The 11929-nt window shown below is 45.1% G+C and overlaps 3 protein-coding genes across 3 annotated transcripts; 2 read left to right on the top strand and 1 right to left on the bottom strand.

Annotated features, from left to right (window-relative positions):
• The first annotated feature begins 2581 nt into the window (after positions 1-2581).
• LOC135435515 (nose resistant to fluoxetine protein 6) lies at positions 2582-6821 on the top strand. The gene is made up of 5 exons (XM_064692606.1): positions 2582-2852; positions 3855-4590; positions 4654-5019; positions 5610-6171; positions 6232-6821. Exons 1-5 carry the CDS (start codon positions 2657-2659, stop codon positions 6364-6366), a joined length of 1995 nt encoding a protein of 664 aa, XP_064548676.1. The 5' UTR covers positions 2582-2656; the 3' UTR covers positions 6367-6821.
• On the top strand, positions 6811-8745 carry Syx16 (syntaxin 16). The gene is made up of 3 exons (XM_064692607.1): positions 6811-6953; positions 7044-7177; positions 7264-8745. The coding sequence occupies exons 1-3, from the start codon at positions 6873-6875 to the stop codon at positions 8147-8149; spliced, it is 1101 nt and encodes a 366-aa protein (XP_064548677.1). The 5' UTR covers positions 6811-6872; the 3' UTR covers positions 8150-8745.
• A 963-nt stretch (positions 8746-9708) lies between these two features.
• On the bottom strand, positions 9709-10644 carry l(1)G0004 (lethal (1) G0004). The gene has a single exon (XM_064692608.1). It carries the CDS (start codon positions 10557-10559, stop codon positions 9825-9827), a length of 735 nt encoding a protein of 244 aa, XP_064548678.1. The 5' UTR covers positions 10560-10644; the 3' UTR covers positions 9709-9824.
• Between the last annotated feature and the right edge of the window lie 1285 nt (positions 10645-11929).

Here is an 11929-nt window from a genome sequence, read left to right as displayed (position 1 = left end):
GATATCACGGCCAATCTGAAGCTCATCTCGAACTATCGTTAGAAACAAATTTAGCTTGTTTTCTACTGCCTTTAGCTGCAATCTTTATTGGCCAAAATAAAGCGAGCACATTTTATTTGCTTTGATAAAGAAATCGCTAAATTTTTAACAGAATATCGCAGCCAATCTCTAGCCTACCACGAACTATCGTTACAAATAACACTGTGCTACACATTTAGCCTTTTTTCTGCGTAACTGTACAAAGAGCACATTCATTTGAAAAACCTTTTTTTTACAGCAATTTTAAAGTCTTGGCACTATCTCGAACTAATGTTACAAATTACACTATGCAACAAGTCAAGCCTTTACTTTTTTTTTTTATTATTTAAAAAAAAAAGATAACCTCCGATAAACTAACAATAATTATTTGCCTATTTGTTTAGGAGCTTTTTACTGCCAAAAAAAAAAAAATAAAACAGCCGCAGCCGCTGAAAAAAAGGTTCGATTTGTTGCATAGTGTTATGGTTAGTTCGAGCTAGGATTGAGAAAAAATTTTTGGAACTATTTTTAAAAAAAAAAATCAATCACAATTTACCAGTAAAGTTAGCCTGCAGCCATATAGCTATAAAGAAAAAAAGCTAGATTTCTTGCATAGTGTTATGCTTAACGATAGTTAATAGAAAAACAGCACGAGCCGCGCCCATCTCTAAGCCCAATGACAAATGCTTGCCACACTGTTTATTTTTTTTTTTTTTTTTTAGTTATTTTTACAACACTGGCTTCTGCTGTTCTTTGCGGCAGTTGGCAACACTGCGCCCGAATGCGGCTTTCAGTTTCATTTGACAAGCGGCAAATAAATATGAAAGGCCCCCCTCAACCCCCCCTCCCCCCTGCCCCCTGCCCCCTTCCTTGCTGCTGGCCAACATATTCCCTGATTTATATCAAGAATATATATATATATATATATGCATATATTTAAAAAACAATTTTTTTTTTTTAGTTTTTTTTTTTACTAATTGTAACCAATTTATTTGTAACGTTTTTGTTATATGGATAACGTTGAAATTTTGTGACGCGCCACTAACTAATTAATGCATTAATTAATTTACCCAACTTACCACTTAACGTACTTAATTAATTCATAATGGGCAATAAATTAAATACTTAATTATTTACAACATACTTAATGATAATTTGCCTAATAAACCAATTCCAAGTTTGCAACTATAATAATATTAAAAATAAAAAATAATAATAAAAAGACAACAAAAAATAAAGTGCCAAAATAAACAATTACAAAAAACCGAGTGTGAAAACTTCAAATTGATTTCAGTTTGCAACGGAAACATTTCGTTTTTTTTTTCTCCCTGCACGCACCAGTTGGGAATTCTAATTCACAGTGTAAGAAATTTAAATTCTTGTACATTGATATCCTCGTAGAGGGTCGAGGTAGATATATGTCGAAATCGAATCAAAATCGAAGCAATCATAGGAAAATATTCTGTTTATAAATATATATTAAATATATATTTGAATCGAACTCAGCATTTGCGAGCAAAGGCATATGTCTGCAAGGGTTTTAATTCTCCGTATTGATATAATAATATATATAATATAATATGTAAATATCTGAACCGAAACTTGTAAATTCTACAATAGCATATAGCTGTATAGGAAGAATCGCTTGAAGAGTAAGTTTTTGTATGGAAAATGTTTTTATAGATCTCAAGATATTTTTACCTAACTTAGCAATTCACAAGCTTCAAAAGTTCCACACGATATCTGCGAGGCCTTATTCTTTTATCTAAATTCGTCTATTATATTATCTGCCTCGTATAGGAAAAATCATTCGTATATCAAGCTTTTATCTAAGGGCAATCCAGAGCCAAATGCGCGGAAGGGTGTTAAATATGCCACGTGTCAAAAATAGTCGCTTTTTATACCCTCAACCCATTAAAAATGGCTAAAAAGGGTATAATGTATTTGTGCAAATGTATGTAACAGGCAGTAGGAAGCATATATTCTTGATCAGAATCAATAGCCGAGTCGATCTAGCCATGTCCGTTTGTCTAAAGCTATAAATCAAGTTAATAATCCAACTGGTATTGCCCACCAATTTAAGCCACAATTTAAGTGCAATTGACATTTTGAGAATACCCAAATAGTCTATGGCACAGTAAGATGTATTGTCGAAAATTTCATTAAGATCGGTTAAGAAACACAAAAGTTTTGTGCGCACGTGTTAGCAGCAGCTAGCGCAAATTCCAAGAATTTCTGTATAGATGTACACACACACATTCATGCGCGTCTGCTTTGAATTCTATCAACACGTCAACTTATTGGTGTGGATATTGAGTAGAGGCGGCGGAAAGTAGTGCAGCCAGTTATGAGTTCGAATCATATAAGAGGGTTCAGGGTATCAACTAGTCGGGAGCTCCCGACTAGAATCTCTTACTTGTTTTTTTTTTTAATAACTTTATTTAATTGTGAAGCAAATGGCATTGCTTTTAGTCGAGTTCAAACTTTTGATGGGGTCGCGCAATGCATAAATGGGCGCTGCGAATGCCCGCTTGAAGTGCAAGGATCAAAGTTCAACGATATTCCCAACAGCCGCTATAGTAGTATTCGCGAGTAGTATTCGAACGACATTCGCTGCGGGCGGACAACAAATATCCGGATGATGTTAATGCTGTTCCTGCTGGCGTTGCTTGCGACGCAGTCTGACCTGGTCGGCGGCTTGGAGTCGGGCTCGCTGCTGCTGGACCTGACGCAGCTGGCGGCGGGCAATGCCACGCGAGAGACGACAACCTGTGTGGAGCAGCTGCGAGAGCTCCATAACGCCTGGCAGCACGGGCACAGCTGGGCGCTGAAAGGTAGGACGACCCGCTGGTTCGAACTAGCCAAGTTCGTCTAACTGTCCGTCTAACTGTCGGATTGTCTGTCCGTCTATCTGTCCGTCTAGTTGTCCGTCTAACTGTCGGATTGTCTCTCCGTCTACCTTTCCGTCTATCTGCCCGTATATCTCTCCGTCTATCTGTCCGTCCATCTGTCCGTCTATCTGTCCGTCTAACTGTCCGTCTATCTGCCGGTCTAACTATCCGTTCATCTGTCCGACTATCTGTCCGTCTATCTGTCCGGCTAACTGTCCGTCTATCTTTCCATCTAACTGTCCGTCTAACTGTCCGTCTAACTGTCCGTATAACTGTCGGATTGTCTGTCCGTCTATCTGTCCGTCTAGTTGTCCGTCTAACTGTCGGATTATCTCTCCCTCTATCTTTCCGTCTATCTGCCCGTCTATCTGTCTGTCTATCTGTCCGTCCATCTGTCCGTGTATCTGTCCGTCTATCAATCAGTCTAACTGTCCGTCTATCTGCCGGTCTAACTATCTCTTCATCTGTCCGTCTAACTGTCCGTCTATCTGTCCGTATAACTGTCCGGCTATCTGTCCGTATAACTGTCCGGCTATCTGTCCGTTTGTCTGTCCATCTAACTGTCCGTCTAGTTGTCCGGCTATCTGTCCGGCTATCTGTCCGTCTATCTGTCCGTCTATCTGTCCGTCTATCTGCCGGTCTAACTATCCGTTCATCTGTCCGACTATCTGTCCGTCTAACTGTCCGATTGTCTGTCCGTCTAACTGTCCGTCTATCTTCCGGTCTAACTATCCGCTCATCTGTCCGTCTATCTGTCCGGCTTACTGTCTATCTTTCCGTCTAACTGTCCGATTGTCTGTCCGTCTAACTGTCCGTCTATTTTAGGATTTTAGGATTAGGATAACATTTCCCGGCTCTGAAATGGGAATATCCCAACACAGCCCCTTTGGGGCTCGGTTAGGCACTTGCTCTGATCTCCCAATTCATGCAATTAATCTTTTGCAGCCTTTGATGCCTCCGGCAGCGGCTATCACAATTTCATGCTGGGCAACAGCTTTTGGCTGGGCAATCGTTGGACTTGTCGCTCGCTCAACGAGCAGCTGCTTCAGGTGTTTACCCAGCGCCAGGAGCAGCTGCTGCGCCAGCGGGCGCCCTTCGTCCACGACTATCGTGTGGTGTATCTACGGGCCAACTCGCCCTGGCAGCTGACCCTGAGCCTCAAGGAGCCGCCGCTGCTCCACATCGGGCTCTGTGTGCCGCACAGCTGTGATCCCCTGCAGCTGGACAAGCTGCTGCGCGAGACGTTGACTGCAGCTGGGCAGCGGATGGAACGGCTGGAACGGCTGCAGCTGCGGCCCGAGCTGGTCTACACGAAGCAGCCGGCGCCGGGTCGCCTGGCTTTTCGCTGGCTTCTGCTGCTGGCTTTTAGTCTGCTGTTGCTGCTGCTGCTCCCGCTGCTGGGGCGCAGCCGCTGGGCCGGCTCCAGCCGGTTGCTGGCCTGCTTCGATGTGGCCAACAATTGGCGGCGTCTGTGGCAACTGCCCGGAGCGGGCCGCACGCCGGAGATCGCCGTCATCCATGGACTGCGCGTCTGCAGCGCCTTCGTGCTGCTCGGCTTTCATGTTGTCTGGTATCAGTTCTTTTCGGTGAATCATTCCGCGAATCTGGCCGCAAAGCTGGCCAAGCTCTGCACGCAGCACGCCTACCTGCCGGCCGCCTTGGAGGTCTTCTTTGTCGTCAGGTACCCGGAATGTCCTATTCCTATTTAATCTCAGCTTTAATCCGTTTCGTTTCCTTCTGCCAGCGGCTTTCTGACCGTCTCCAATTTCTTGGGCAACGATGCACTGCAGCGCTGCATTGCGTCGGACACGCTGGGCGGCAATGTGCGGCGCTTTGGCCGCCAGCTGGCGCAGCGGTATCTGCGCCTGGCGCCGCTGCAGTTGCTCGTCGTGCTGCTGTCCGTGCTGAGCTTTGGCCATCATCGAGTGGCGTCTGTCTTTCATCTGATCGAGCCGTTGGATGAGCTCTGCTCGCGGCATTGGTGGCGCAATTTGCTCTTTGTCCAGAATCTGTATCCGATCAAGGAGATGTGCTGCAATTGGACCTGGTCGCTGGGCTGCGATATGCAGTTCCATATTATCGCCATGCTGCTGCTCTACGTGCACACGAGGTGAGCTTTGTTTCGGCTTAGACTGATTTATTCCAACGCGAATACAAACGCAGCTCGAACTGCTCGAGCCAGCAACATGTTCGATCGAACAAGCTCGATCAGCTCGAGCTAGGTTCTCCGATCGAACAGCTCGAGCTGAACAGATTGTTGGACTATTCGAAACGAGTTCAGTTTGATTAGCTGGAACAAGTTTGATGCGAACTCGATCAGCTCGAGCTAGGTTCTCCGATCGAACAGGTCGAGCTGAACAGATTGTTGGACTATTCGAAACGAGTTCAGTTTGAATAGCTGGAACAAGTTTGATGCGAACTCGATCAGCTCGAGCTAGGTTCTCCGATCGAACAGGTCGAGCTGAACAGATTGTTGGACTATTCGAAACGAGTTCAGTTTGATTAGCTCGAACAAGTTTGATGCGAACTCGATCAGCTCGAACTACGTTCTCCGATCGAACAGCTCGAGCCGAAAAGATTGTTGGACTATTCGAAACGCGTTCGGTTTGATTAGCTCGAACAAGTTTGAGCTGAAAAGATTGTTGAACTATTCGAAAGTTTTTCCGTTTGACTCGATTAATCAAGTTGTACTCTCTACAGGCATCCACAGCTAGTGCGTCGTCTGGTGCTGATGTTGCTTTTGGCCAATGTGCTGTACACGGTGCTGCTGCAGATCGTGCTGGATGTGCCCAGCACAATTGAAGCCATGTACGGCGTTGGCGATTGGCTGTACACGAGTCCCCTGGTGCGCATGCTCTCCTATCTCATTGGCGGCATTTATGGCTATGCGCATGCGCGCGGCTTGCCCGAACCATTTGCGGCCCTCTTCCCCAACAAGCTGGCCAAGTGTGCCCTGGCTGCCGTTGCCGTTTGGCTGGCGTTTCAGTTGCAGGTGCTGCAGCTGGCCAGTCCGGCTGCGATGGGCTGCGCCTTGGTGCTGCTCCGTGGGGGAATATCCACGGCGACGGCGCATCTCATTCGCTGCAGCTTCCAAATTGATCGGAGCTGGAAAGTTACGCGCTGGCTGGTGCAGTTTCTGGAGTTGGATTGGTTTCAGCCTCTCAATCGTTTAACCTATGCATTATATTTACTAAACCCGTTGATCATACTCAATTTATACTATTCTCTCAGCGATGCGATTCCAGCCGATGTTGGCCTTTTGGCAAGTTTTGCGTTTACCATTGGCTTTTTACCACATATATTTACGTTAATTTTCTTACAGATCTTCCTGTGTGTGGCACATTTGGTTATAGTTTTGGTGCTCTCTGTTCCGTTGACCCTGTTTTTTGAGCTGCCCTTTAATAGGCTGTCAAATCTATTGCTAGCCTCGAGTTTTCCAAAGAGTAAAAGCTCTTAATTAATTTTTTCTTTTTCCTTATTTGTTGTGTACTTAAAGCGCATTATAATTAACTTGATTCAAAATTCATGTACAATATATTTTAATAGACAAACGAAAATACGTTAAGAGTTACCGTTAACATAACTGTTTTGCGCTATGCTATGCTTTTACATTGCTCTATTTTGCGTTAATGCTGCTGTTACTACATTTACATAGCTCCATTTTGTGCACAGCTGATTTCGGTTCATATGCTGCGCATTTTAATCGATAGTCATACAGAATGTTCGATTTTTGTATGCTGTTCGTACTTTTACATAGCTCAACTATGCGTTAACGTGCTCCATTTTGCGCACAGCTGATTTTGGTTCATATGTTGCGCATATTAATCGATAGTCATACAGAATGTTCGATTATTTCATCATGCCATTGGTATGAAGCCAATAGCAAATAAATAAAATGTAAAATATACGCAAGTTAGTTAAAATTTATACAATACACAAAACACGGCTGTTCGCAACGCCAAAATGACTTCGCGCAATCTAACGGAAGTTTTCGTTATCATGCGCAACAATGCCAGCAAGAATCGAAATCATTATGACGATCGGGTAAGACAGACCCCGCCATCTTGACCATATGGACAATACATGCATATGTCTGAAATGCCAAATAAATGTAATTGTAATTGAACTTAACAGCGTGGCAGCGATTCGGAGCGTTTGCTCAAGCATACCGTACGCGAGGCCGAGGAGGGCCTCGAGATGCAGGATGACTACGGCACGCCGCCCGTGTGGCTGGATAAATTCGAGGAGGCCCAATACACCATGTCCAAGTGAGTGTCCCAAGTCCACAAAAGCCAATGTGTGCATGTGTGCATGTGTGCATCTAATAATGCTCTCTGCTCTCTGCTTTTCATAGAATCAAGCCCAAATTGGATGAGCTGGGCTCGCTGCATGCGCGCCACCTGCTGCGACCCACCTTCGATGACCAAAGAGACGATGAGTGCGAAATTGAGGTTTTGAGCCAGATTGTGGCCAAGCTGATCGCCAGCGCCCATCGCCACATACAGTGCGTACGCTCGAGCCTGGGCGTCGGCAGCAAAGTCGAGCAGCGACTGACAGCCAATGCGGTGCACTGTGCCCTGCTCCAGCTGCAGGATCTGACTGTCAAGTTTCGGAGCAGCCAAAATGCATATCTGCTGCAGCTAAACTCACGCGAGGAGCGCTCCCAAAAGTACTTTGACAACAACGAGTTTACCAATGTCGAACTGGGCAACTTTGGCAACGGCGATCCCAACGACGAGCCGGCCAATTTTGTGGACACATTTGACAACTTTCTGCAGCCTCTGGATGGGTTGGGCACAGCTGGTGCTGGCGCTGGCAGCAGCCTGGGCAGCAAGAGCAATGCGAATACGTATCTCTTTGAGGATGATGAGCAGGAGATCGATGATCATTTCAAGAAGCCGGTGGCAAATCGCTTGACACAACAGCAGCTGCTGCTTTTTGAGGAGGAGAACTCACGTCTGGCCGAGCATCGCGAGCGTGAGGTGACCAAAATCGTCAAGTCCATATACGATCTCAACGATATCTTCAAAGATCTGGGCCATATGGTGCAGGAGCAAGGCACCGTACTGGATCGCATCGATTACAATGTCGAACAGACGCAGACACGCGTCTCCGAGGGTCTGCGCCAGCTGCAGCGTGCGGAAATGTATCAGCGCAAGAATCGAAAGATGTGCATCATTCTCGTGCTGGCCGCAGTCACCTTCCTCATGCTGCTGCTCCTGATCCTAACCAAGCTGTAGGACAGGTATATGTATAACTTACACAACTAGTAGCCCGCCCCAGCCAGCAAATATTCCCCCTTTTTATGTGTAGTTCAGTTCCCTGTGTATATTGTAATTGTCCAATGTAAAATATATGTTTTATTTATTTATAACGATTTGCTGCGAACTGCTAACCCTTGCAAGGTTCCATCTGGGAACCCATTTTAGCTCATGTTCTTTGTCTAAATACTAAAAACGTGTGTCTCTTGAAAATGAACTAGAATCGTAGTTAAACGCTTACCGTTATATACATTTTCTCCAGTTCCACAATTCGTCAAATTCAATTAACCTGTCCATATTTAATACTAATTTCGTTTTCAAGCTTTACAAGCTTTAAATATTGACAATTTTTCCGCAAAATTCCACCTGCTAGCGTGGAAAATTGATGGTTTCTTACTATTTAACCAATTAACTTCAGATATTTGAAATTTATTCACGGATAAGTTTAAAGTTATCAACTTGGTGCGGGCAACGTATTCTCATTTTACTCTCTTAATTCACCAAGTTTTTCATTTATTTTATAGCTCTCTCTCTCTCACCAATTCAGTGCCCATTAAAAACTAAATTGTTAATAACGCCTCTCTATGTGATTCTCATGAATGCGGGTAAGTTTAATCTGTTTGTCATGCATTCATCATAAGGGTTTTATTAATAAGTTGTGTGCGCAAAACTTATTATCTTTATTTTATCACAAAAATTTCGTTTCTGAAATACTTTTAAGACCGGCAAAAAATATGTTCAGAACATATATGATAAGTAATTTCTCATGGATAGATCTTGAACTTAGGCAGCATACAAGATATTTCTCTGAACCACACTTCGAACCGGTTCAGGGGAATTTCGTCAAATCTTATATTAATTTAAGCGTTGAGCATAAGCTTCAGTATACGCTCCTGAACCACTTTTGAACCGGTTCGTATATATTAACTTGCGCTATTCGTTCGCTTGGGCAAAGCGACGTAACCTTCAGTTCCAAAGCTGGAGTAGATCAGCTATCGGAAAGCTGAGGTGTTAAACCCGTTGCGAACCGGTTCACGGACTGAAAGAAACAAAGGGAATATTGAAACACGCCAGCATACAAGATATCTCTCTGAGCCACCCTTCGAACCGGTTCAGAGGAACCGGTTCGTCAAATCTTAAAATTTAAGCGTTGAGTATAAGCTTCAGCATTCGCTCCTGAACCGCATTTGAACCGGTTCGTATATATAATCGTACGATATATGTTCGCGACGTTATCTTCAGTTCCAAAGCTAGAGTAGATCAGCTATAGGAAAGCTCAGGTGTTTAATCCGTTGCGAACCGGTTCACGGACTGAAAGGAACAAAAGGAATATTGAAACACACGCCAGCATACAAGATATCTCTCTGAACCATCATTCGAACCGGTTCAGGGGAATTTCGTCAAAGCGTTGAGTATAAGCTTCAGTATACGCTTCTGAACCGGTTCGTATATATAATCTTTCGAACCGGTTCACGGACTAAAAGAAACAAAAGTACACCTGCAATTATATCACAAGGAATATTAAAACACACGCCATATACATATATGTACATATATATTTATTATAAAACGAAAAAAAAAAGAGAAGGGAATATCTTAACTTAATTGTAGTCTGGGCCCATGCCAGGCCCACGCAGACCCAAGATCACAGCCATTACATGCGCTCCGAGAGGCGGGAGGCGACAGCGCGCAGATTGCCATAGACTTTGCTTGGCGGCGAGCCGAGGATCAGGTTGCAGATGGCGCGACGTGCCAGCTGAATGTTCTGATAGCTGCCCAGTATATGGATCTTGCTGTCGGCGAGCACAATGCGAGTCTTGGTCACGTTCTCAATGGTGAACTTGGTGCGACCGCCCTTGCCGGCGAGTCGACCGATCGCGCGGGACTGATGATCGCCGCGCAGCGTCTTCACGTCCTTGATTTCGAAGGTCTCAATGAACAGATCCTCGAGACGTAGCAGCGCCAGGGCGTCGTCCACCTCAAAGCCGCATAGGAAGGCCTTGACAAAGTCGGCGCCCTTCTGCAGATTCGATATATCGGGCGTCTCCGGCCCGATGCGTAGCTCCACCTGACGCGCCTTCATATTGAAGCGTATCTGCAGCTTCATGTGCTCCACAACCGGCGTAAAGATCTTCATCCATTGCTCCTTCAACGAGGAGTATCGGTGCGGCGGCACCGACACCTTGCGCAGCTCGCTGCGTATCCGTTTGGCCCGCGGCGGCGCCGCCTGATCGCTGCTGCTGGCACGATCTGCCCCCTCGATGCCCGTGGCCGCGTCCACCAGCATTTCGACGTCGTCGTCTGTGTTTGCCACGGCGCTGCGCTTTAGCGCCTTCTTGGCGGGCACAAACTTATCCACTTGTATATTTTCCACCTCCATTTCGGGCATTTGTAACAAACTGCGTCTATTTTATTTTCGTTAATATATATGTATTTCTCCACGTGCGGTGCGGCTGGCTTTCAGCTGTGCATTTTATATGTTATCGCTGCCGCTTGTCGAGTGGACAGCGCCGCGGCGTGTTGTAGCAGTCAGCTTTTTAGCATATCGATTATTAGATATCGCTGGCAGCTATCGTCCGTTACGTTTGGCGCCAAAGTAACAATATTTTGCTGCGGCGTGTTGCAGCAGTCAGCTTTCTAGTGTGCGGCATATCGATTATTAGTTATCGCTGGCAGCTATCGTCCGTTACGTTTGGCGCCAAAATAACGAGTTTTTGTTGCGAAAACAAAAAAAAAAAACGTTTTGTGTGTGTGTGCGTTGCTTTTTTCAAAGTTTGTTTTATCCGAGCTTTTTGGGGCAAATTGTAGGCCAATGTTAAAGCGCTGAAAGTTGTAGGCAAGTTTTCTTGTTTATTTGTAATTTAAGTAACGTGCCATGGGCATGCTTTCGCAATGCCAATTTTCAGCTTGTTTCGAGTAGGCAGCAAATTACAGTCATGATTAATAGTGTGTGTGTGTGTGTGTGTGTGTGTGTGTGTGTGTGTGTGTTTTTGCTGTTGTTGTTGATTGTGCATTTTGACACCGAAAATGGACTTTGCTGATGCTATCAGGTATACTTATTGTGCACGTTGCATAAATGGGCCCTGCCAGAGCCCATTGCCTGGCCATCGTCAGCCAAAAATGCAAATGATAATGATGTCCCAACCAGCATCTACCAGATGAGCTGTGCACCGGCTATCCTGCTCCTGCTGCTGCTCCTGTTGTGCTGGCCGCGCGCAGTCATAGGCCTTGCGGCTGTTGCGCCTGTCTAATCCACAATGTACGGACATTTTAAATACAAATTGCAGCTCTGCTGCGTCTCCCGGCATCAAATTGCTTGCAACCTGAACACGCAGCCCGGCAGCCCGGCAGCCCAGAATGTCCTCTTCGTTGTTGAGAGGCCATGGTCATAGTCGGCTAGTTAGAAGCTGCAGCGTCTCTTTTTACTCTATTGGCAACTGATTAGCATTTAAATTAAAATGTCGCAAAGTGGCCTTAACAAAATGTTGCTTATCGTGTGTGTGTGTGTGTGTGTGTTGCATTTGTATACCCTTTAAATTTAGAATACCAAAATGTGGGCACTTGCGCGTAACAAGCCAAAAAATGATACAAAAATATATTGTAAAAGTATTGTACTCAGAAACAATTGGAGCTAGAGCTCGCAAGCTTTGGATGTACTAGAAGAAGCTCCTCTAATAATATAAAATGCTGATGCCAAAGCGACTTAAATATTTCAGTTCCCCTCTATAAAGCCTTATTGAACTTAGAAAACTTGCAAAT

Source organism: Drosophila montana, unplaced genomic scaffold (assembly GCF_035044405.1).
Source record: "Drosophila montana isolate Dmon_TW-CO22-7 unplaced genomic scaffold, ASM3504440v1 contig_3626_1, whole genome shotgun sequence".
Lineage (NCBI taxonomy): Eukaryota > Metazoa > Arthropoda > Insecta > Diptera > Drosophilidae > Drosophila > Drosophila montana.
This window is presented reverse-complemented; position numbering and strand designations above follow the sequence as displayed.